The sequence below is a fragment of the Diabrotica undecimpunctata genome, chromosome 5, assembly GCF_040954645.1.
Source record: "Diabrotica undecimpunctata isolate CICGRU chromosome 5, icDiaUnde3, whole genome shotgun sequence".
Lineage (NCBI taxonomy): Eukaryota > Metazoa > Arthropoda > Insecta > Coleoptera > Chrysomelidae > Diabrotica > Diabrotica undecimpunctata.
Window position 1 is genome coordinate 49,108,533 of NC_092807.1, and position 26,044 is coordinate 49,134,576.

The window sequence follows — 26,044 nt, forward strand, 5'->3', positions numbered from 1 at the left end:
ATATTTGTTATGACAGAATCAATCAAAATGCTTAAGTACAATTTCCTGGCTTCTATAAACGGTCAAACCTTCTTGATGAAACATTATTGTTCGCCAATATGAAAATGAAGAAACTATGAAACATTGAAAAGAAAATAAAAATAATCTGAGAGTCAATAAAAAACTACAAATTTTTTAAGGTGAGAAACTGAAAAAAATGGGTTTTGAATTTAATAATAATAACGAAAATATAATTTACTTTCACAAGTTTTTGTGATATCTGTGACACAAATTTCACAAATTCGTATTTCAAAAAATTTTGCTCCTACTCAGCTCTTCTAACTTTTCACGGTAAACTTCTTCAGCCTGCTTGACCTTCCTAATGAGTGTACGGGCAGGTACATGTAAACTCTGCAGTTTTATGTATACCATTATTTAGTAATGTAGAAGCGTAGATACAAAAGTGGGGATATTGGGATGACAATGGTAAAAACATTTGGAAAAATGGGAATAAAAGGATTCGCGTGGATTTGTGATGAAATGTATATGGCTAGACTGGGATGCCCAAACAGTTAGAGGAAAAAGAGATTCATTACTTATGTAATTCTTCTCCATATAATCGGCCATTTTCATAAATGAAGGCAGGTTAGGTATATCCGCAATAAATCGTTGATAAAACAATCGCCGACTCATTCTTGGTCCAAAAATGGCAAGCCAAATAAGTGGTGCAGCCACTTGCCGTTGGAATCTCCCCTCTTGTAAGTGGTTATCAAACCAAGTTTTTGGATTTTGCGAAACTAACTTTGAGTCAAGTGAAATAAACACCAAATTCGCTTCGCAGATAACTGAACGACAATAGAGCACATGCATGTAGGTAGCGCTGAAGTCAGAGTTTGGTATTAAAACATAACCCTATTTTATTCTGCCATTTATTTACATTGTTTGATACTCGTTTCCTAGTTTTGCAATATTGTGAGTGATTTAAGTTTTAATAAGTTATTTAGGAAATTTAAATTGTTTGGACACTTACAAAAAATTTGGGTGTAATAAATAATTTCATTGCCAATATTCTACCTGTTTCTTTGCACTTTCTATCCATTTAGTGTTGAAAAAAGAAGTCGATGCTCTGGCTTTAATACTGATTTTTAGTCATCTAAATGTATCTGTTGGAAGTGGTTTATAAACAGCATGACTAGGACGTGGTATTGGCGTTTTATGAACTTTAGTCTTCTTTAGATTTAATAGCGAAGCACCCAAGTTTTTTCTTTTTCATAACCATAAAGTCTATACAACAAACGCAGAATAGTATATTATTATAGAGCAGAAACAAAATGTTGTATAGGTTTGCTTACCTTCTTTCAAGATGTTTGCTATTACACGTTGTTTTGGCACCACATGATGATAACTTTTTTTTCAACGTTGAGTATCCTTTATCCAAAAATATTAAAACTACACATTAAATAACTCAATAATTTCACAAATTTTAAACACTGTGAAACTATGACTGAAAATCCGCAAAAATGTATTGTAATGTATATCTGAATCTGAGAAATATTATGAGGTTATGATTTAATACCAAACCTCGACGTAAGCGCTCCTTACTTCGAATATTTTTGAAGTTATACTTCTATACGCGCGCTCCACGTTGGAAATTTGTATGGGAGTGAATCTGGGAGTGAAACCATTACATATGTAAGATAATGAGTAAGAGAGAGACAGAAGATATATTTTCTCTCTCTTCCTCTCTCGAATATAAAAATATTCCTTTTGTATATATAATTTAATATTATACATATTATATAAAGATATATATACATATAATATTATACATATAATAAAATATTTATTAATATTATTATTTATGTGATATGTTTTGTATTATTTATTAAATGTTCATAATTATATTATTCTTTTGTATTTTAAAATAATAATCTCAATAAATCACTGTATGATCCAGAACTGTCAATTTTGAAATACCTTTGTGTTATGTCCTCGGTAGTGTAGTAGTCAGTATCCCCGCCCGTCACGCGGGAGACCGGAGTTCGATTCCCAGTCGGGGAGGACTTTTTATTAATGCTATTACATTATTGTCATTTTTAAATACTTATGGATATTGCATTTTAATTTGTATTGTATTATTATATATGGAATTATGTTGCACTGTATTGTAGTGTATTTTTTTATGTATATTATTGTCATTTTTAAATACTCATGAATATTGCAGTTTAATTTGTATTGTATTATTATATTAATAACAAAATAAACAATGAATTTTACTGCAGAGTATGTGTAAAAAAATTTTGCATTCAACTCCTTTCATACATATATGAAAATAAAAATATACATTTTCATCAAAATATTGATTCAATCCTTCATTGTTAGTAAGTTGTTATTAATTCTGTTTCTCTTTCTGCTATGTCTTACCTATAAAATTACATATGTAATGATTGTGCAGATTGATTCCCAAATAAATTTGTAACGGCGAATGCGTGTATAGAAGTGTAGTTTCCACCGGCAGTCCTACTGGACTGCCACACCCGTTTATTTTGACCTGACTTATGGCATGTGATCTATTACGGACTTGTAAATCGAAATTTCAAAATCAGTTACAAGTCTTAATGGACTTAAAACGACACCAACTTGGCGAAATGTAAATTCTCAAGAACGGCAAAAATAATAATATTTTGTTGGGAATCGTTATGCAACACAAAACATTTATCGCGGTCCGGCTTTAGATTCATCTGTCGGATTGCTTGAGGCGCTTTCCCATTGTTTTCGGTACAGGTGGCATAAAAGGCAAACAAGCGTTGCTCATATTCCTTCGAATACAAGAGATGTCCGTTGTGACAAGTGACAATAACAATTTAATCAGAAATCTAAAAGGGAATATCAGAAGGGGTAATTTGTTTAAAGCACCAAAGTAATATTATGATAATATGCCTAGTATACAAGAAATATCTTGTACAGTTGGCTTAATTAAGTCGATTTTTTTTTTCTGTTTGATCAGAATGATCCGCCACCAGTGCGAAACAACTAAAAAACCGTATAAAATCTACTCAGCAGTTGTATGACATTTGACCTTACCCTCTTTCGTCTCACAATCCACAAAATTCAATTCGATTTTAGACTCTTTGGCATTTGAAATTTGAAATTATTGATAACTATCATTTTTTATCCACGTTGGCTCAAAATGTAATCAATGAGCTGTTCACTATCCATGTTAAAGGAACAAGGGCAAATGAAGCGAAATTTTTCTTTTCGCATAGTTTTTGGTAGCTATCAATAGAATTTTGTGGAACTAACAAATAAAAACCAATGAATTCTATTTGCATTTAATACATCTATTTTAGATCTATTCTGTCAAAGGAGTTTACGGTCTATATCTGCTACGGGGTTGCAGATAGACCAGTGATGAGTTTACCATTCTCTCTGGGACTATTTTAGAATCACTATTTTTATGGCGGTGATGAGTTTGTACTATGTACAAGGGTATTTATGCTAATTGGTAATGAGTTTACTTTTACCTGGTATTTAGGTACGTGCACGGATCCCGAGAGTTTTAATTACACGTGTAGTTTGTTTTCGAAAAAGGTCACTTTTTTTAAACTAAATACTTTGAGAATGTTAAAGTAAACTCCTGAACTAATGTAATATTAAAGATTTGAAAAGAGAAGAATTTCGTTTTTTTTTGGTTATATCACTTCTTGTCAAATGTTAGATATAAGCACATGTTTTGTTAATATTCTCAAGCTTCTTATGTAATAAACTTTTTATTAATCGATCGTCGGGTTGTTTTATTCATCAGGTTATGTGGCCAGCCACTGTATTTTAAGATTTAAAGACTAGCTTGGCAAGTTCGGACAAAAAGTTTAGTTATTGTCACGTTCAAGTCGTGAGTGGCCCCAGTGTTTATTTTCGCTACGTTCGAGTCGTATCAAATATAAAATAAACATTAAATGCAGTACAAACAATGGTCTCAGCTGTAAAAATTGATTCTGGAAATATAACCAAGTTTAATGGCTCAAATTTTTAGCTATGGAAATTTAGTGTAACCATTTTGTTTAAAGCAGAGAAACTGCTTTCAGTTGTGAATGGAACAGTTACAGAACCCGAAAAACAAACCAGCAGTGGGTGAAAAGAATGGGATGACAAGAATTCCAAGGCACAGGTAATTTTGTTACCTACTATATGTCAAGATCAAACACAACATTTGATTAACTGTGAAAATGCTGCCGAAATGTGGCTCAGGCTGATCACAATACATGAACAAAAGACAGAAATCTCAAGAGAGTGACTATGGCAAAAGTTTTATGAATATAAAATGCATAAGAAGTTGCAGGGCATATATCAACAATAGAGCTATAAGTTATATAGTTGAAAGATGTTAAAGAAACTATTAGTAATAGTGCTGTTTGTTCCAAAGTAATTAATAGTTTATCTTCTAGATTTAATGCCCTTCGTACTTCCTGGGGCTATGTAGCCAATAATCAGCAAACTTTAAAAATTTAGCAGCAAAATTGCTTAAAGAAGAAACTAGAATGAATAATGATGACTCTGAAATATCCCGTCTTGCTTTACAAAAGAGGCTTTACAAAGTAAAGTGGAAGCCACTGGTAAAAAGAAAACAAATATACAGAACTTAAAAAAATAAGAATACCACTTGTTATTATTGTAAATAAAAGGGACATTGGGTTAGAGAGTGTAGAAAGAGAATATTGATTCCAAAAGTAAAGATAAAAATAGATCATCAGAAAGTAATTTAGCTTACATAGGTATGTGATATTTCTTCCATGTACTCATCAACCTCCAGTGAATATAAAAGTAGAATATAAAAGTTGATATATGACTCAGGAGCAAGATTACACATCACTGGTGAAAAATTGTTGTTTTCAAAATTAGAATCTCTATCTGAACCTATGTATGTTATACTAGCAAACAACAAGTTGATTCCTGCAGAAGGTAAATGTGTTATTGAATTAAAGGCATTTGTCCAAGGTGAGTGGTATGATCGTACTATAAATAATGTCCTTTATGTTCCTAAAATTAGTCACAGCTTACTTTCAGTAGAAGCTATGACAGATAAAAACTTTACCTATCACTCTCACAAAAACAGGTGTCAATTTCTAAAGCCAAATGGAAACATTTTGTGTGTTGGAGTAGAGACAATCTGTGGGTCATGCAATTTAGACTTAAGCCTATTGCAGAATGTAAGTTAGCTTGCAAAACATCAATAAAATTATGGCATAATAGCCTGAGGCATATTAACTTCAGTACAATTAAGAAAACAGCTAATTTAGTAGAAAATATAGTTGAAGACAAAGAAGGGTTTTTCTGTGAGACATGTCAGTATGGGAAGCAGTCAAGAAAATCTCATAAAAGTCTTACAAGAAGCCGATCAGACAAACTAGTTAAAATGATTTACACAGATGTAAGCGGACCAGTAAACATTTCCTCTAGAAGTGGATCAAAATATTTTGTTTTATTTAAAGATGATTGTAGCGGTTATTGCAGTATTTATTTTCTAGAACACAAGTCAGATGTTTTCAACAAGTTTAAGGATTTTAAAATACTGGTCGAAAATCAAACTAATAATAAGATTAAGATTTTAAGAAGTGACAAAGGTAAAGGAGAATATATCAATAGTGATTTTCAGGATTTTATTAGGAAAAATGGTATATTACATAAATGTTCAATTGTTCAGCTCCACATACACCTCAACAAAATGGTCGCAGCGAGAGGCAGTTAAGAACAATATTGAAAGTGCGAGGACTAGGCTTATCCACAAAAATAAGTAACAAGAAAATTGTAGACTGAAGCTGTAAACACTGCTCTATATGTTCTTAGTAGAGCAGCTTCAAGTCAAGTACAAAACATGACTCCATATGAAAAGTGGTTTGGATGAAAGCCAGATCTAAAGCATAACAGTTTTTGGCAATACAGCTTATATGTTGATACCATCACAGTTCTGTAAAGAGTTTGATTCATAATCAAGAAAATTATTATTTGTTGGATATGATGGATATTCATCAAATTATAAACTTTGTGAGCTGTCAATCAAAGTGAGCTGCAATGTAAATTTTAATGAAGATACAACAATTGAAAATAAGAAGGAGATTTTTAGGTTAAAATTCGAAATCTTAGATGATAATAAAGAAAGATACTATGATGCTATATATGATATTCAAAAATATGACAATGAAGGAAGTTTAGAAATGTCACAAGGCAGTAGTTCTCAATCAACAGATATGATGACGAGGATGTTGATTGTAATCTGTTCTATGATGCCGAAGTTCATAGTATTATTGAAGGACAGTTACGAAACAAAAATAAACTGACGAAACAAAAATAAACTGTCTAAACCTGACTATTATGGTGTAGCAAACTACTGTGAAATGTTTGAATCTATAACTTATGAAGGTGCAATAAATTGTGAGGATTCTAGCAAGTGGCAACAAGCAATTGAGGAAGAAATAGAAGCCCTTAAATTTAGTAACACATAAAACTTGGTAAAATTGCCCCATGGTGCAAAGTGATAAACAATAAGTGGGTTTATCGTCTTAAGACTGACTCAGATCGTAATCCTGTTTGCTATAAACCACATCTGGTTGCACGAGGTTTTATGCAAAAACGTGAAATAGACTATGAAGACACTTTCGCGCCGGTTGTGCAGTATGACTGCATTTCTGTATGGTGACTTGCCAAAGTGTGTGTATATGAAGCAACCAACTAGTTTTGAAAGTAAGAAGTCAAACAACTTAGTGTGTAAATTAAATAAAAGCTTATATGGACTTAAGCAATCACCAAGATTCTGGAACCAGAAGTTTGTATATTTTCTTAATAAATTTAACTTTAGACAATCAAAAATCAATCAATCAAATAATCAATGTGATTTTCTTGGTAATTTTGCAAATTCTGAAACTTCTTTAGCAATTTATGTTGATGATGGAGTTGTCATGTCAAAATCTGAAAGTGCTATTAATGAACTTATAGAAATTTTAAGCAAATGTTTAAAATAACTGTGAATTGAAATAATAAGTTACATTTTATTGGACTTGACAATGAACAAAATCTAGTGCCGATACAATTACTACTTATCAACATACTTATATAGAACAACTTTTTAGTAAATTTAATATGACTAATGCTAATCCATTAAAGATTCCTGCTGAACCTAGCATACCTTTGTCTAAAGAAAATATTTTAAATTGTAATAAATCTTTGCCATATCGTGAGGCTGTTGGTTCACTAATATTTCTAGCAACCATCAGTCGTCCAGATATTACATTTGCAGTTAATCAGGTAAGCAGATTCTTTAATGCTTGGAGTGATGAACATTGGAAAGCAGTAAAACGAATTTTTAGATATCTTAAATTAAGGTAATAGGCTACACTGATGCAGACTATGCTGGCTGTCTAGATACAAGAAAATCTACTAGTGGATATGTATTTATGCTAGACAATAGTCCTAAGGGCCAAAAGCAGAACATAGTGGCACAATCAACTACAGAGACTGAATATGTGTCCTTGGCTTCTGGTGTTAGAGAAGGCTATATGGCTTAAAAAAAATTAAAAGAGATTGGAATTGATGTCTCCCCTGTCAATATTTTTATTGATAATAAATCTGTCATTAAGCTAACACAGGCACAACAATTTCATAGCAGAATAAGACATATTGTATATCAGTTAGCTGATTATATCAGTTAGCTGATTTGTTCACCAAAGCATTGTCAAAGACAGTTTTAACAATTAATTGAATAATTTTTTGTCAATTTAACTATGTATTTGTTAGTAAAGGGCCTGCGTAGCGCAAGCGGTAGGATGCTTGCCTCGCAAGCCGGTGGTCCGGGGTTCGAATCCCACCGCCGGCAAGAACATCTAGACATTTTAAAAATGTCTATAGGCCCCAGGTCGACTCAGCCTGAATAAAAATGAGTACCTTGGGTAAAACCAGGGGTAATAATAGACGGTTGAAGCGTAGCACTGGCCATGTTACCTTCCTTGTATACCGTAGGCCCTAGATATAGCAGACTACCCTGCTATACTCCCAAAGCCGCGACAGCGGTATAAAACGGGAGACTATTATTATATTTTTTAGTTTGTATCAGGTTTTTGTTTTATATTTGTCGTTAAATATAAAACAAAGGAAAGAATGAATGTTTGAAAAGAAAAGAATTTTGTTTGTTTTTTTGGTTATGTCCCTTCTTATCGACTTATAGATGAAGGCACATATTTTGTTAATATTCTCAGGCTAATATCTTTTTATTAATCGACCGTCGAGTTGTTTTATTTATCAAAGAAATTATAAAATATTCCAGATGTGATATTTTTAAAAGTTTTTTCTTAAGTGACTAAAAAAAACTATTATTATCTTCTGCTCTGACTGTCTGTTTTGTTTTACAATATAAACGACTGTTATTTATAATGTATTATGGACCTCCTTGAGACAAATATTTTGACCACCATGGGACGTGTCTCAAGGTGGCACACAATGTTGTAACCTAATTTGTAATTATCATTTTTTATTACAGATGTCTCGCGGTCGAAAAAAAATATCTAACAAAGGGTTATTTAGCAGAGAGGCTATGAAAAGTAATGTAGATGATTTATTAAAACATAACTTTAGCCTCAGAAAAGCTGCCAAGAGAAATTGCAATAAATATCAAATATTAGTGCAATACTAAATATAAAGAAAGCTAATAAAGTTCCCAACGACGTATTATTGTGTAAACTCCACTACGATACTCAAAGGGTATTAAATGATGAACAAGAAATGTGCTTAAAAATTACGTAATACAATGCAGCAAAATATGTTACAGAAAGTCTACAAAAGAAGTGAGGTAACTGCCTTACGAACTCTTACGTCTTTATAACACAATTCATATGCCTCAAAAATGGGAAGAAATAAAGTCTGCTGGAATTAACTGGCTTCATGACTTTAACTTTGATATCCCGAACTCAGCATCCGCCAACTGGCAGGTTGTAGTTTATCAAGGGGTAGGTACATCATTTAATCGTAATGTATTATTTTTTAGAAATTTAGAGAAAGTTTTAAAGTGATTTGATGGATTTTCTAAAAGCACTCAAAATTTTCAATTTAGATGAAACATCAACAAAAAATTACAAAAGTCATTAAAGATTCTTACACCAAGGGAAGTAAAGCAAATCAATAAAATTACAATCGGCCAACGAAGTGTATTGGATACAACCTGCTGAATTATAAGTTCAACAGGTTTGTAAATTTTACAAAAGTATGACTTGCTACAATACTTGCTCCCTTATGTTTAAGGAACTGCACTACTTTCTGTCATGATCTTCCCAAGAGATAATTTTAAGCATCACATATTAAACGGAGCACTTGCTGCTACATTGGGACTTGCAAATCCCTCAGAATAGATGAACTCTAAATTATTTGTAGCTGTTATTAGGCTTTATACAACACTCGAACAGTTCCAAAATAAATCCAACATTACTGATCTTGAATAATCATGAAAGCAACTTTACCATGCTCACTTCACCGCCACATGGTTTCACCTTCACCAAATTGCAGCCACTAAATGTGGCTGTTTGTGTTCTATTTAAAACATACTATTCTGCGGAGTTTACATTAGTCATGTGAGTTGATCAAGTCAGTTAAATTCAAGAGACTTCCATTAAATTTTCCATTTACACATCAAATTCAAATGTCCTAGCTAAGAAATTAGCAGAAAATATTAACAGAAAAGAAGAATATGGATAAGAGAGTGGATTACTCGAAGAGGGACAGGGCGACCATAAATTTCAAACTCATCTTCTTTCAAATCTTTCTTAGCAATTTAAAAACTGATGATTTGTCTGTTATACATTTTGACTCATTTCCTCCTCCATTTGCTTCTTTTTGCGACGAAGCGATATCTTCAGTGGTCGTTCCTTATGTTGAAGGGGACACGGTGCCTCCAATAAGTTGGCTTGTTAATTAAGAACTCAACCAATATATATATATATATATATATATATATATATATATATATATATATATATATATATATATATATATATATATATATATATATATATATAATGTTTAGCATCAGCTCCTCTTTACATTTTGTATCTATAAAATATTACATTATTTTTTTTCTCTCGCAGTTCGCTGCGACAGACATTGAGTGGCGCCGTATAGAACAAGGATTTGCTATGAAATGAAATTTTCCAGCATGTGTGGCTGCTATGGATGGTAAATACATTGTCATTAAAAATCCTTCATATGCAGGTTCTGATTATTATAATTTTAAAGGTACATATAGTATAATGTTATTAACATTGGTGGATGCCGATTACTATTTTACATACATAGACGTTGGCGCACAAGGAAGAGCATTTTATGAAGAAATATTTCAAGACAGTACCTTGTATGAAAATTTGGAAAATTTGCAATTAAATATGTAACCAGCATATTAGAAATGGTAATTGTAGCTGGGAAAATGACAAAGAACAGGGAAATCACGGTAGTTATGGGCGATTTCAATGCAAAAGTCGGCAAAGGAAGAGCTGGAACAGTAATGGGAGACCAAGGACTAGGGGAACGTAACGATAGAGGCGATCGTCTAATACAATTCTGCCAAGAACAAAGTCTAATAATCACAAACACGTTCTTTAAATTACCAATGAGACGGTTATATACATGGCGATCACCAGCAGATAAATCGGAAAAAGTTGTAAGAAACCAAATCGACTATATAATGATTAAAGAGAGATATCGTAACACCATCAATTCAGTTAAAACATATCCAGGAGCAGATGTCGCATCAGACCATAACCCACTAATCGCTAATGTCACGCTTAAGCTTAAACGTATAAGAAAACCACAAAGAACTCCAAAATTAGATGTTAGAAAACTGAAAGAAGTTGATATAAAAATCAAACTTCAACAGAAAATATACGAAAACATTGATAAATTAGATACTAACCCTTACGAGATAAACGAACAATGAGAAACACTAAAAAACTGCCTCCTCGCTCCATGCAAAGAGATAATAAAAGAACCAACACGAAAGAAAGACAATTGGATGACCGACGAGATACTCGGCATGATGGAACAACGAAGACAAGCCAAGAACAAAGACAGTCACAATTACAAAATCATTAACAACGAAATCAGAAAAAAGATAAGAGAGACAAAACAAACTTACTATGAGGAAAAATGTAAAGAGATAGAGGATCTTCAGAACAAATACGACCTATTCAACATACATAAAAAGGTTAAAGAAATGGCAGGACTGCAAAAAAGAAACCACAATACAACTCTTTTAGATAAAAATGGAAATACTATGATAACGACTGACGAAAAACTAAAACGATGGGAAGAGTATATGGAAGAGCTCTTCGACGACGAAAGAGGAAACCCACAAGACTTGTCTTTTGAGGACAGAGAAACAAGTGCAGAAATTACAAAGGAAGAAATAATGTATGCACTAAAGAACACCAGAAACGGAAAAAGCCCGGGGCCAGATCAACTGCCTATTGATATCCTTAAAATAATAGAAAATGAGTACATTGATGTCCTCTTAAAGCTTTTTAATAAAATTTATCAATCGGGTGACATACCCAACGAATGGTTGACCTCAACATTCATTTGTCTCCCAAAAAAGAAAAATGCTAGAGAATGCACTGACCACCGTACCATAAGCCTGATGTCTCACACACTCAAATTGTTTTTAAAGATCATTCATAAACGCATTTACAAAACACTTGATATGGATATTAAAGAAACTCAATTTGGATTCCGTAATGGCGTAGGTACCCGTGAAGCTCTATTTGCATTCAACGTACTAATCCAGAGATGCTTGGATGTGAACCAAGATATGTACGTCTGTTTCATAGACTACAACAAAGCTTTCGACAAAGTCCGCCACAAAGAGCTAATGGACATCCTCAAAGCAAAACAAATACAACACAATGACCTTCGAATTATAATTATAACTATCTATATTATAAACAGCAGGCACACGTACGCATTAATGAACACACATCAGAAGAGTTCGAAGTTAAAAGAGGAGTGCGACAGGGGTGTGTATTGTCACCACTACTATTCAATGCATACTCTGAAGAAATTATGAAAAGAGCTCTTGAGGGAGAAACAGCAGGAATCAAGGTCAATGGAACACCAATTAACAACATTAGATACGCGGACGATACTATCATAATAACAGACAACCTCCGAGACCTCCAAAAGCTAATGAACAAGATAGTTGAGTATGGAGAGGAATATGGATTATCAATAAACACCAAGAAAACCAAATTTATGAGGATATCAAAAACCCAAAATAATGGTGAAAGCCTGACAATTAACGGTAGTGCTTTAGAACAAGTTGAAAACTACCACTATCTTGGCACAATAATTAATCACACAAACGATTACTCCAAAGAAATCAAAGTTCGAATAGAGAAAGCACGTACAAACTTCAATAAAATGAGAAAGGCACTTTGTGCAAGAGAACTAAAATTGGACTTGAGAGTTAGGCTGGCAAGGTGCTATATTTTCTCGACTCTGCTTTATGGGATAGAAGCATGGACACTTAACGCGTCGACTGCTAAAAAGTTGGAAGCATTTGAAATGTGGGTGTATAGAAGAATCCTGAAGATATCATGGACCGAGCATGTAACAAACAACGAAGTCATGAGAAGAATCAACAAAAGAATGAAAGTATTGGAAACCATCAAGACACGAAAGCTGCAATACCTGGGGCATGTTATGCGTAATGAGAGATACAACCTACTTCAATTGATTATACAAGGGAAAATCCAGGGCAAGAGAAGTGTAGGAAGAAGAAGAATCTCATGGTTGCGTAACTTGAGGGAATGGTACGGATGCACATCAATTGAACTATTCAGAGCAGCAGCATCTAAGATCAGAATAGCCATGATGATTGCCAACCTCCGTCGCGGAGATTGTACGTAAGAAAGTACGTAAAGAAGAAGAATTGTAGCTGACGACGCTTTCTCCCTAAAACCTATTTTCTAAAACCATTCTCTAAACGAAAATTGACATTACGAGAAAGAATATTTAATTGTCGGTTAAGCAAAGCCTCTAAAATTGTTGAAAATACTTTCGAAATTTTGTTATTGACATTCAGAATATTTGAAAGACCGATAGCACTTTCCCCGGGGAAGGTAACTTCAATAGTTAAAGCTGCCACGGCTTTACACAACTGGTTAAGCAAGTCTTCTGCAGCCACTTACACTACACTTAGGTTTGTCGATACAGAAGATTTAGGAACAGGCTATATCACTTTAGGTTCTTTGAGAAATCAACCGCCAGTACTACACGCACTACATCAACAAGTTAGTAATAATTATTCCCGACAAGCCTCAAATGTTCGAGAGAAATATGTTAACTATTTCTGTACAAATGGAGCAGGTATACGACAATTAAATACAATTAATAAATGATTAAAATATTGGTTCTTGGTGTTTTTATTCCAACAATATGCGTAATACCTCTGTTAAACATGTAGTATAATATTTGTATTGATTTTAATAAGCACAAAAGTATCAGTATCCGAGTATTCTATTATTTAATAGAAGTAATAGATATAATCGCGCAAATCCTCGCAACCGAGGTCTATGAAGTGAGCCAACAACTATTACCAGAGTAAGAGTATAAATTGTAAGATGGAGTAACCTGAGTAAAACAGAGTATAAATTGTGCATTTTACTTACAATATCTTTAAACACCGATCAAAAAGATACTACGTGTTATAAAAATTGATCAGCATCTCAAAAAATCATAACAATGAAATCATTAGTGATTTTCAAATTATCGGTTTGAGTCATTGGAAAAATCCAGAACAGAAAAGCAAGTTAAAAAATAACCTTCTCAGGTAATTTTACCAGTGAAACGAGAGTTGAAGGTAATGTAAAATATAAACAGATCCTTTATATACATCTAGGGTCAAGGGAACGATTTCTTAATTTTAAGAAACCGTTATGGGCCCAGCGTTATTCAAGAGGGCGAGATAAGCTCTCATCCAGCATTGGATGAGCTCTAAACTTTTTTCGCGCTAGTCGCACTTTATAACGTTTAACGCTGTCGTAATAATAGTAATAATAATAATTTTACCTCAGTTCGTGTCAATATTGCATCACCGACAATTTATCTAGTTTTTTTGCACATAAATTTAAGACCACTAAATTTGGCAAGATATGCAGCTATGGTTTCTGCCCCATAAGTCATAATAGGCTCTACCAAAGTTCGATAGATTATCAATTTCGTTTCTTATCTAATATCTTTAGACTATACTAGAGAGTTTAGAATGTTTACAGCTACATGTTTAGCTTTTTTTCCCTGCTGCGTTCTGTTTTCGATGTCTCTTTTGGTAGTGCCTTCTTTAGATATTATAGATCCGAGATATTTATATTCATTGCATGTTTTTGTGTTTCTAATTTATAACTCTGGATCTCCTTCACTATCTCCTATTTTAAGATAGTCTATCTTTGACATATTCATATTGAGGCCCCTTTTTCATATTCTTTCTTTGGTTTTCTAAACATGTAGTCCATGTCTTCCTCATCACTCGCTACGAATACCCGATCATCTGCGAAAAATAAAGCTATAAGACATTTACCAAGGCCTGTCTATTCCCATTCTGGATACTTGTTTCCTCCGCTGCTCTAGCGATGATTGTGTATATATTGTAGCGAGATTAAATAAAACGAGCGGTTCGAATTTATATACAAATATTTATTTATAACTTTACAGTTCGGTACTCTCTTATCAACTAAACTCACTCCTAACAACGTTACATATATATATATATATATATATATATATATATATATATATATATATATATATATATATATATATATATATATAAAAGTTACTGTTCGAGAACATTCTGGCGTTGTCCCACCTCTAATTCGCCTACGTGACAGATTATTCTCTCTCGCACTTGATACACCGCGAAGCTTCGAGAAGAGATGCAATGCAACCGTTACCTGGGCCATGCCGAGAGCATGTTCGTAACACTGCTCCCCTCTTAAATCTGATCGTCCCGATTAGCAACTCTATATGTAGGCACAGGATGGCGGAATCTACAGGACTCTCCAGCTCTGCATGAACCCTTTAGAAAGAAATAACAGTCTACTGACTTTGAAGGATACGATCTCATCGGGTTAATGCAACACACAGTAATTCGTACGCCGGTTTCTCGGAAGATTACTTCAAGCATGCTTCTGACAATCTTCCAGTCCAGATTATCTAGTGCATGGCCTATCTTGGGTAAGGCCAAATTCTTGATGTCGTAATTGCACACAATTTTCTTCAAATTAGTTAGAGCACGCCATATATCCTCGTAGCTTGCCCTGTCTGTATACGACTTCCTGGTCACCATATACAGCAAAGATCGAGAACCATCTTCTAATCTCAGTACTCTTCCAACTTTAGGCTGCTGGTTTTTTAACTCGTCCAAACGACCGAATTTCTTATAAAATACGGATGAGATTCCTTTAGTCATCTCAAGATCTTGGGCAACACAGTGGGCTAGAGAGACGTTATGCGGAACACTAAAAAGATCCTGTTGAAGTTCCGTGGTCACGCCGAATCTAGCACTCTTTTTCTCTGCGTAATTTGACATAAATTCATTAAAGCTTGGTCGCCGGTCATCTTTGATCTCATGTTAAAGGGTTCGTGCTTCTTCTGTTTCATTTGAGCCAGCATATGGTACAAGACGATTTATGTGAACTACTTTTGGTTTACCTTTCGGCAACTTCCTAATTCGGTATATTACGTCATTTATTTTCTTTTTAATTTCATACGGACCTTCCCATTGTCGTTGCAGTTTGGGAGACAAGCCTCGACGACGTTGTGGATTATAAAGCCACACAAGATCACCTACTTCATAGCTTTCACTCTTGCATCGAGAATCATATTGATCTTTCATTCTGTCACTGGCTATCTGGATGTGTTGTCGGGCAAGTTCATGAATGTTGTTCATTCTTAACTTCAGGCGGTCGACATAATCTTCGCTAGCAACATGTTCTTCGGAAGGTCTGCAGCCAAACTCTAAGTCGCAGGGTAAACGAACTTCACGACCTAACATCAGGCAGGTTGGAGTCTGGCCTCTAGTTTCATTCACGTCCGAGCGGTATGCCATTAAGAATAAATGAATGTGCTGGTCCCAATCTCTTTGATGTTTTAATACAACTTTTGACAGGTGTTTACCCATCGTTCGGTTCATTCTCTCGACCATTCCATCTGATTGAGGAAGCAGAGGTGTCGTTCTGCTCTTATTGACACCAATCAATTTACAAACGTTTTGGAAAAGGTTTGACTCGAAGTTTCGCCCTTGGTCTGAGTGGATCTCCAACGGAACACCAAATCGGCTAAAGAATTCTTTAACCAGTACCTCTGCAACGGTAGCAGCTTCTTGATTTGGTATCGCATAGGCCTCAGTCCATTTCGTAAAATAATCCATGGCTACCAGGATATATTTATTTCCATCATTTGTCTCTGGAAGTGGACCTGCAATGTCGATTGCTACTCTTTCTATAGGACTACCAACATTGTACTGTTTTATTTGTGCCCTCTTTTTACCAACTGGACCATTACTGGTTGCACACAGTTCACATCTCCGGCACCATCTTCTTACATCATCTTTACAGTTCACCCAATAGAACCGTTCTCGAACCTTTTGCAGAGTCTTCGTGATACCAAAGTGTCCACCTGATGCACCGTCATGCAACTGACGCAATACTTCTGACACTTTACTTTTAGGTTCAATCAACTGAAGCTTAGTTTCTGTACCATCATCGTTCTCAAAGGTTCTATACAGAAGATCATCTTTCAGCACTAGGCAATTCCATTGGCTCCAGTAACACTTGACTTCTGGACTACATGCACTTATGTCTTGCCAAGAAGGTCTTTCACTTCGACGCATCCAATCCAATACTCTTTTTATACATGGATCATCTGCTTGAGCGTCTTGTAGCTGTTGAGGCTGCCATTGATTATTAATGACGGCGGTTCGTCTCACGGGGCAAAGTCGTTCTTCTAATTCAAGACAATGATTACGATTTGCACTGTATGGCCGTCTTGACTGAGCATCAGCATTTAAATGACTTTTTCCAGCCCAGTGTTCTATCTGTTCTAGCTTTCTGACAGTTGAATTATTTTCATGCAATTTACGACGAATGTGACCCACGTCGTTACCATTCCAACATCTGGGTTCACGTCTCTTCGGCATTATGTTACGAACTACTTTCCGTACGATTTCCTCCAGACGTTTATCGTTTTGTACGTCGTTCTCTTCAGAGATTCGTACTCGATAGCTCCGTGAAACTTGACTAGCTGTTTCATGTTTCAAGGCAATAGCGATCGCTTCATCTAAAACTTTCGGTCTTGCTAGTCGTAAAGCTTTCTGTAGTTTACTGTCTCTTAACCCATTGACGAAGGCATCTACAGCAATTTCTGCCAAAATGTTGTCTGGTGCCTCTGGATATGCCAACAGCGCTATACGAGCAATATCTGCTTCAAATTCTGGCAAACTCTCACTTGCTCGTTGGATTCTACTTCTTATTTATACTTTGTATAAATACTTTCGGTGGTAGCACTTTCGTGTTAGTTATCATGGTCTCTAATTGTTTGATCTTCTCTTCTACGTCTCCTATCTTGTCGTTTACATTTTTCTGTATCTTATCGAATTTTCTTGAGACTTCTTCAAATTTCTCATTGTTTTGAATACATATTTCTTTAATTATTTGTGAAGTCTCGCCGAATCTTCTAAATACATTTTCGAATGTTTCATCGAATCTGTTGGGAACATTCTTTAATTTATTATCATCTCTTTTAGAAGATTCTTCTATCATTTGAGAGACGTTTTCAAATTTCTTATCATTTTTTCTGGAACTCTCTTCGATCTTCATTAAAACTGCTTCTTCTGCTGATTGAAAATGGAATGTCTCTGGGTCATCTCCATTCTTGTTAAGAACATTCTTCAGTCGTTCTTGGAGGATCTTCTTGGACCAGCTGCAATCTTCATCGCGTTCTTCTAGCTGTTCACGCAACTGTTTTACTGAGAGTTGTACTAGCAGCATCTTTGGTCAGGCACGTGTACTTTTTTTAACTGTTCAAAAGTCTTTTTCATAAGTCACTGCTAAATTTATTTTTAAATAAATTAATTATCCTCACACCGTGACACCAACTGTAGCGAGATTAAATAAAACGAGCGGTTCGAATTTATATACAAATATTTATTTATAACTTTACAGTTCGGTACTCTCTTATCAACTAAACTCACTCCTAACAACGTTACATATATATAATAAAGTTACTGTTCGAGAACATTCTGGCGTTGTCCCACCTCTAATTCGCCTACGTGACTGGTTATTCTCTCTCGCACTCGATACACCACGAATCTTCGAAAAGAGTATTAGAGATGCAATGCAACCGTTACCTGGGTCATGCCGAGAGCATGTTCGTAACAATATTGTAAATAAGGTTGGAGATAGGCAACACCCTTGTTAAAACCCCCTTTGTTATTGGAAATGATTCAGATATAAAGTTTCCTTCTTTAACGACACTTCTTGCATTTTTGTATATATTTTTGTGATAGCATCCACATAGTCTCTACTGAAACCTACTTTCGTCAATGTTTGAAACAGTTTTTTTAAAGGTACCGTATCGTATGCCTTCTCTTAATCTACAAACAATAGGTGGGTAGATAGATTCCTTTCCTTCCGTTTTTGGATTACCTGCTGCATAACGAATATACCATCAGTACACGATCTTCCTTCACGAAATCCATTTTGTTCTTCTATGTCTTCGTATTCTGATTCTATTCTTTCTTTTAATATTCAACCGTATAACCTCACCCCTGAGTTGATAACAGTTATTCCCTTATAATTAGAGCATTTGCGTTTATCCCCTTTCTTGAATATTGAGCTGATGTATCCGACATTCCAATCATCAGCGATATTTTGTCCTTTTAAGCATTTGTTAAATAGTGAAATATATCATGTAGTATTTTTGGTCCATACTTTACCAACTTAATTGCTATGTCTCCAGGTCCTGTTGCTTTACTGTTTTTCGATCTTTTGAGGGCATCGCTTAACTCTCCGGTTGTTATCTCAATTATTTTTGAGTTCGATGATATTTCTTCCATTTTGATCTCTTGGAATTTACATCTATCCTATGTCAGTAAAACCTCATAATGGTGTTTTCACTGTTTCAGATCTATTAACTATAAGTTAGATTTTTCCTTTTCTGTCCGCCGGAGAGACTTTATCACCTTCCACGCTCGCTCAACTCTTGTTCCACGCATATACCTATCCACTTCTGCACATCTTCGATCCCACATCTTATTTTTACTTTTTACTACTTCTCTTTTTACATCCCGATTTAATTTTTTATATATCTTGTTATCTTCCTCCTTTCTCGTTGACATCCATTTCTGATAAGCAGTTTTCTTTTTGTTTACTAACGTTTGCATATTCTCCGACTACCATTCTTGATTTTTTGTTTCATGTTTGTCTTTATACCCCAAAGCTTTAATTGCAACCTCATGAATGCATTTTTTAAGTTGCTGGTATAATTCTTCCGCTGACATATTTTCTCGATCCACATTTTGTAATTTTGTGGCCAGTCATAATTTCTAAAGAAATTTCGTTGAATCTTCTTTTAAGCTTTTTAGCTTATATTTAGGGGATGTTACTTCTTGTCCCTTTTCTATATTCTGTACCTGAGTGTTATTGTTTTTGCGATAGTTAACTATCACGTTGGCCATAAGTAAACGATGGTCAGATCCACATTCTAATCCACGGTATACCCTTACGTCAGTTGTTTTCAGCTGGGAAATTTGACGTTGGATTACATAGTCGATTATCGAGCGCAGATTCCTAGTAGGTTGTATCTATGTAAATTTGTGGATGACTCTATGTTGAAAAATCCATTCATAATTTTGAGAGACATTGTTTCACCAAAATCTCTAAGATCTATTTCGTTGTCATTGGTTCGTTGGTTATTTATTCCCCATATCTTCCTACGACTCTGTTATTTTCTTCTCTCTCTACTCTACCGTTTAAATCTTCTAGTATATAAAGATTTCACAGTTTTCTTTAACTTCAGAGAGTATTTCATTCATCTTGTTGTAGAAATCGTCTTTACTTTTTGGATTTGCATCTTTATTTGGGGCATACACTCCGACAATTACGATGTTGTGCCCATTATTTTTTATTTCCAGTATTAGCAGTTGTACATTTACTTTATTTCACGATTTAGTATTGTTTTTAAGATGTTTTTAAATGGCAATAGACACTCCTCTCTTAGCTCTGTTATCTTTACTGACTCCACTGTAGATATTTATATATTCTCCTATCTCTTCATTTCCTTTTCCCTTTTCCTTTGTCTCGGTGAGAACACATATATCTATTTTTCTTTCCGCTAAAACTTGGGATATTTCTGATTGTTTGGTTCCATGTAGCCAATATCATTTTCGTTTTCCGTTGCATTAGTCGTCTTTCTTTTGATCCATCCTTTATATTCCAAAGCTTTTGGTAGAAATTTTTAGCATTTATTTCTTTTGGGAAGGCGGAGTTTTTTTTTGTAACATGCTTTTTTAGTTTTAAAATTTTAGTTTTTAGTTTTTTAGTTTTAGATTTTTTTTTTCATTTCTAACATGCTTATTTTAGTTTTAAAAAACAATTGAAATTTATATATTAAACTTTTTGATATGTTTATATGTAATTTCATTTGGTTAAAATGCACCGATGCTCAAATAATAAATTGAATTCTATTCCATACATTTTATAATGTATTTTGGCGTTATCTCCTAATTGTCTGCGCTATTTATTAACATAATCAACTTTTAAATTAATTTAGGGAGTATATAGAATTTAAATTTCCATTCACTATAATATATTGAACAATTATTACATTAGTGTAAATGAAATACTCTATAGTTGATTATTCTAATGTAAGTCCATGCCATTTTAAATCATTTATAGGTTTTACATTTTCAGGACTATTTCCAGTCAAATTAATCGATTTTGGTTATTATTTATGTGTGTGTGCGTGTGCATGTGTTTAGTGACATCAGGAAGAGATAGTCTATTTACCACAGAATGATGCAATTCCACATCATAATTCGTATTTTGCTTTTACTACCAAGTTAACCAATAAATCGCAACTCTTTCTTTCAAAATAAGAAACAAGAATTGAAATATTGGCTGATTGACATAACTTTAGGCAATGAGGTCACCAAAAAGGATCTTTTCTTATCATATTTAGAACACTCAAATAATATACGATTTATATCTGAGAACGTCTTATTATCACAAAATCAGTTAGGTGAGTCTATAATTTAAATTTTATATAAATGGACAAGAAAACACACTGATTTTATTTTATTCTTGTAATAGTAGACTTATATTTGCTGACTATATATGAATAATAAGGAATACTTTTGGGATGATATTCATCATCATTGGCAGCTGTTCCTTTTGTCGTCAAATGTAAGCCTCCCATATGTGTGTCCATTCATATATGTATGTTGTTTTTTGCATTAATTCGTAACCAGCCATTCGCTTGATGTCATTAGTCCATCTGGTTTGAGGTCTGCCTGTACTTCTCTTATTTGCTTCTGGTAGCCATTTAATATTTCGCTTCGTCAAACGGTTGTCTTCCATTGTTCATGTGAGCTCTGCCTAGTTCCATTTTAACATGGCAATCTTTTAAATTAGGTCTATTACTTTGATGGCATTCTTATTCCATCATTGGATTTGCGATCGCTGAGCAATATTGAGCATTCTCCGTTCTATATCTCTTTAAATCACTTGAAGTTTGTCGACTATGTTGTTAGAAGCCCATGTTTCAATTCCATATGTCAGAACCGGCAATATGTACTGATCGAAAGTTTTTTACTTTTAATTATATATATATATATATATATATATATATATATATATATATATATATATATATATATATATATATATTAAGATAGGTTTAAAAATTAAAAAGTAAAATCACCCAAGATGGGCCTCTAGTATTTTTTAAAATGAAATATAATATTAAGTACACCTAATTACTTTTTAATCATAGGATTTTTACTTTCTGTTCTCTATGTGTCAGAGTTAAAACACACCAGTAAAAGATGCCATAAAGTAAGTTTTATTATCTTTACCTAAATTTTAAAAATTTAAGAATGTATTTTGTCCAATGTTTTATATTTTATATGTGTGTTTTTAATGTTGAGTATCAATTCTTTTATAAATACTTTTAACAACCAGTAATTTGCACTGAAGAATTGTGATATTTTATAAATATTTACATATTTTTCTTATTACAGTGTCTTGAAAATGAAATAAAACCATTCCGAAAGCTAGACAAAAAGTCAAAAGAGTGTTTCATTAACATTCCGGCCAATTTTCTGACTGCAACCCTAATAAACTGTGTTGTTTGTTTATATCGACAGTCACTAATATCCAGCATTGCTTGTATATATATATATATATATATATATATATATATATATATATATATATATATATATATATATATATATATTATGCACCAGTGGTAGTACCGGCTGATTATGCCCATCGAGCTACATTTATCCCTAGGCTCAGAGATCCCCTGGCTGGATTATTTTGCTCTCCGGGCGTAATCATCTTAATCACACCCTTGGTGCATACAGTGCATAAAATATTACGATTTCAGTTAAAAATTTAAGTAATAAATAAGGTTTTCTAATTATATTTCCCTCTCCAATAGCGCACATCCTCCAAACTATGCATTCAACCTTGCCGGTCCTGCACCGATCTTCCCCACGTTCTTACGTCTAACAAATTTTGCGCATCCGCTGCAACTTCATCCTCCCACCGTTTCCTTTGTCTTTCTTTTGGTGTTTCGCCCTGTATTTTTTTATGCTTTAAATAAATACGTTAATAAAATGGATTGTAGTAGTCTAGTAATCCAAACCAATTATAGTTGCGTAGGTAGCGACATTACCCGTAACAAACCCACGCTTACTTGTAAAAAGTTTCGAAGATACTTTTAAATACTGGCTGTATGAAGCAAAATAAAAAAAAAACCAAAATATGTAAAATTAGCATAAAAATCTACAATAATATTTTCAATATATTTAATCTCTATTCTTCCATTATTCTATTCTTATTCTTATTCTATTTCACCACCTACGTCACCATCCACATCTTCAACTGAAGCATGTTCAATCATCCCGCAAATTCTTTCAAATTTTTGCCCTCACAAAATCCTTTCAGCTACGCTCATGGCTAACAAATCCTTTGAAGAATTATGCTACGCTTCCTAATTGGCATATCGAGGCTAGTCATAATTCACTTATGCTCCTTTCCTTTCTCAGAAACAAGTCAAAGGCTTGTGTGCGTTGTCTATCCAATAACTCATCATTTCTAAGAACAGGTATAATTCTTTCTAAAGCTGGCTTTCTAAAAAACGTCCGAAAATCAATTTAGTCCCTTTCACCCGAGTCGCTCCCCAATTTTAAAGTATAATTAGGGCCAATCTCGCATGAACCAAAAAAAAATCCCCTCTTTAAAGAAAATTGAAGCTCTCATACGTATTTCGAAAACTATTACTTTATTTGTGTATCAGCCTTCGAGTACGCAGGTCAACTTGGCGGTAAGTCGTTTATTCAGATTATGTCTTGTAACTGTCCCGCTAATTCCGATTTTTTTTGTCAATTATAGACTTGATGTTACTTCTTTTTACCTTCATACTTGACATTTCACACACACACACATCATACCTCATACGTTATATTTCTACTACTGCCAACTACTGACGTATATTCAGTACCGTCTACAATTTTTAGTTTATTCATATTATTCATATGATTAGTTGCATCCTACGGCCATATATTCAATACCGCCTATAGCTGATTCCGTTCTGTCGCTATATTACGTTCAAACGCTGTATATTAAGGTTAACACAATCTCCATTTGGTTCTTCGCCACGCTAGTGCCAATTGTATGAAACTTTAAGTACGCATTGACAAATAAAAACCAAAGTGATTTATCACGGTGCAATATTTTATCTTTGTTTGCGACAAAAGTCTTCATATTATGTAGAAGTAGGGTAAGATTATTGCTAACTAATTAATAGTATGTATATATAACATACTGACCGAAAAGCGGCCAGCCTCACGGATTCTGGGGAAGGCACAAGCTCAACAAAACGCGCCAAAATAGATACGAACAAACAAAAACAGTTACTACTAGCCACATACAGCATCCAATCGATAGCTAAAGATGAAAAGGTCTACGAATTAGAAGAAGAACTATCCAAGTTAAAGTGGGATATTGTAGGACTGTCAGAAGTGAAAAGAAGAGGCGAACATTGCATGCATCCAAACTCTGGAAATCGCCTATACTATACAGGGCAAATACACGAAACATATGGTGGAGTAGGATTTCTTATTAAAAAGTATCTTACACCATACATTTCTACATATAAAAACGTTTCTGATAGACTAGCTTATATTATAATAGATCTAGATAATAAAACCAAGATCAAAGTTATACAAGCGTATGCTCCCAAAGTTATACAACAACCCATCAAGAAGAGGTAGTTGAAATGTCTACGAAGATTTGATAACAGCATTAGAACAAAATAACACAAAGTATACCATCATTATGAGAGATTTCAACGCAAAATTAGGTAAAAAAGAAGAAAATCCTGAAACTATAATAGGGATGCATGGTTATAACACACGAAAAGAAAGAGGAGAAAAATTATATAACTTCTTAGAACAATAAAATGTATATGCCATGAACACATACTTTAAGAAACCAGCAAACCGAAAATGGACGTAGATATCTTCCGATAAAAAGACGAAAAATGAGATCGATTACTTCTTGTGTAGGAACAAAGAAATTTTGAAGATATAACTGCTCTCAATCGATTCACAACTGGCAGCGATCATCGCCTTTTAAGAGCAAGGATTCTTGTTAAATAGACAAAAACCAGTAGAAACAGGCCACATAACTATTGTAATCAGATAGATCAAACTAAAATGCGACAGAAGGGAGATACGTCTTAAGAAAAGAATTTGTAGAACATCATCAACAAGAATATCCCGACATGAACACGATAAATAAAGCAATGCAACGAAATCTTTTGAAAGCAGGACTAACTGTTGCAAAGAAAACGAACAATGAAGAAGACGGAGTAAGTAATGAAACAAAACGGTTGATGGAAAAGAGACGCCCATTTCTAAGCGAAGGAAAGCGAAACACCGATGATTTCAAAGAATTGAATAAACAAATAATAAAGGGAGTAAAGGAAGTTTTAGGGATCTACAATGAAAACAAGGTAGAAAAAGTAATAGAAAAGAACCGAGGCCTGAAATGCTTAAGATCAAACTTAGGATGCAGCATTTTGATTTATTACGGTTTCTCCTCGTATGTATCAAAACACCGAATTTCAATCCTTCTGAATCGCCGAGATTGATAATATAAGCATTTTAAAATTTGTTTATATATCACAGATGGGCATTTCTTTGATATTTTTTGATCAAATAAAAATCTACTTGGGTTGGTGAGAAAGTATGCGATGAGGCGAATTATTTTTAAAGATTATGAGATAAGCTGCGGAAGCAGTTATTTATTGTTTGAGACCGGATTTTTCTTTTTTAAATTCGTTATTGTTGTTCGATTTTCGTTTTTTTGTCATGGAAATATGTGTAGATAGTAGCAGTGTGGATTTTAAGTGGAAGTTCAATTGCAATTTTCTTTATGTGGAGAGGTGAATTTAATCAAAGGCAATGTCGGCAGTTTTGTTAATCACCAATTTGTTGTGTTGTGTTTTATGTAGGAGATTGGTAAAGCAGCGTTACAACAATTTGTGAGGTCCACATGGTTTTAAGCAGGAGCGTTTGAGAGGCCGAGTTTTGTAGATTGCAGATTTTTGTCATCCAGGATAATCCAAGGCCCGAATCCACTGTCCAACTTCCAAAGAATTGTCTATTTATGTTTCCAATCATTTCAGACCAATTTGCAGCTTGAGTAAGACACAGTTGTATGTTATTTTACAGTGTGTTGGTCCAATTCTA

General features: G+C 34.0%; 1 protein-coding gene across 1 annotated transcript; it reads left to right on the top strand.

Annotated features, from left to right (window-relative positions):
- The first annotated feature begins 7,113 nt into the window (after positions 1-7,113).
- Positions 7,114-24,562, top strand: LOC140442177 (uncharacterized). Its single transcript, XM_072533254.1, has 4 exons — positions 7,114-7,278; positions 9,394-9,590; positions 13,091-13,374; positions 24,126-24,562. The coding sequence occupies exons 1-4, from the start codon at positions 7,114-7,116 to the stop codon at positions 24,560-24,562; spliced, it is 1,083 nt and encodes a 360-aa protein (XP_072389355.1).
- The last annotated feature ends 1,482 nt before the right edge of the window (positions 24,563-26,044 follow it).

Coding starts and splice junctions, on each gene's coding strand:
- LOC140442177 (XM_072533254.1), top strand. CDS start 7,114: ATGACTAATGCTAATCCATTAAAGATTCCTGCTGAACCTAGCATACCT. Junction 9,591..13,090: donor GCGGAGTTTACATTAGTCAT/GTGAGTTGATCA, acceptor ATTGACATTCAG/AATATTTGAAAGACCGATAG. Junction 13,375..24,125: donor TTTCTGTACAAATGGAGCAG/GTATACGACAAT, acceptor CTGACCGAAAAG/CGGCCAGCCTCACGGATTCT.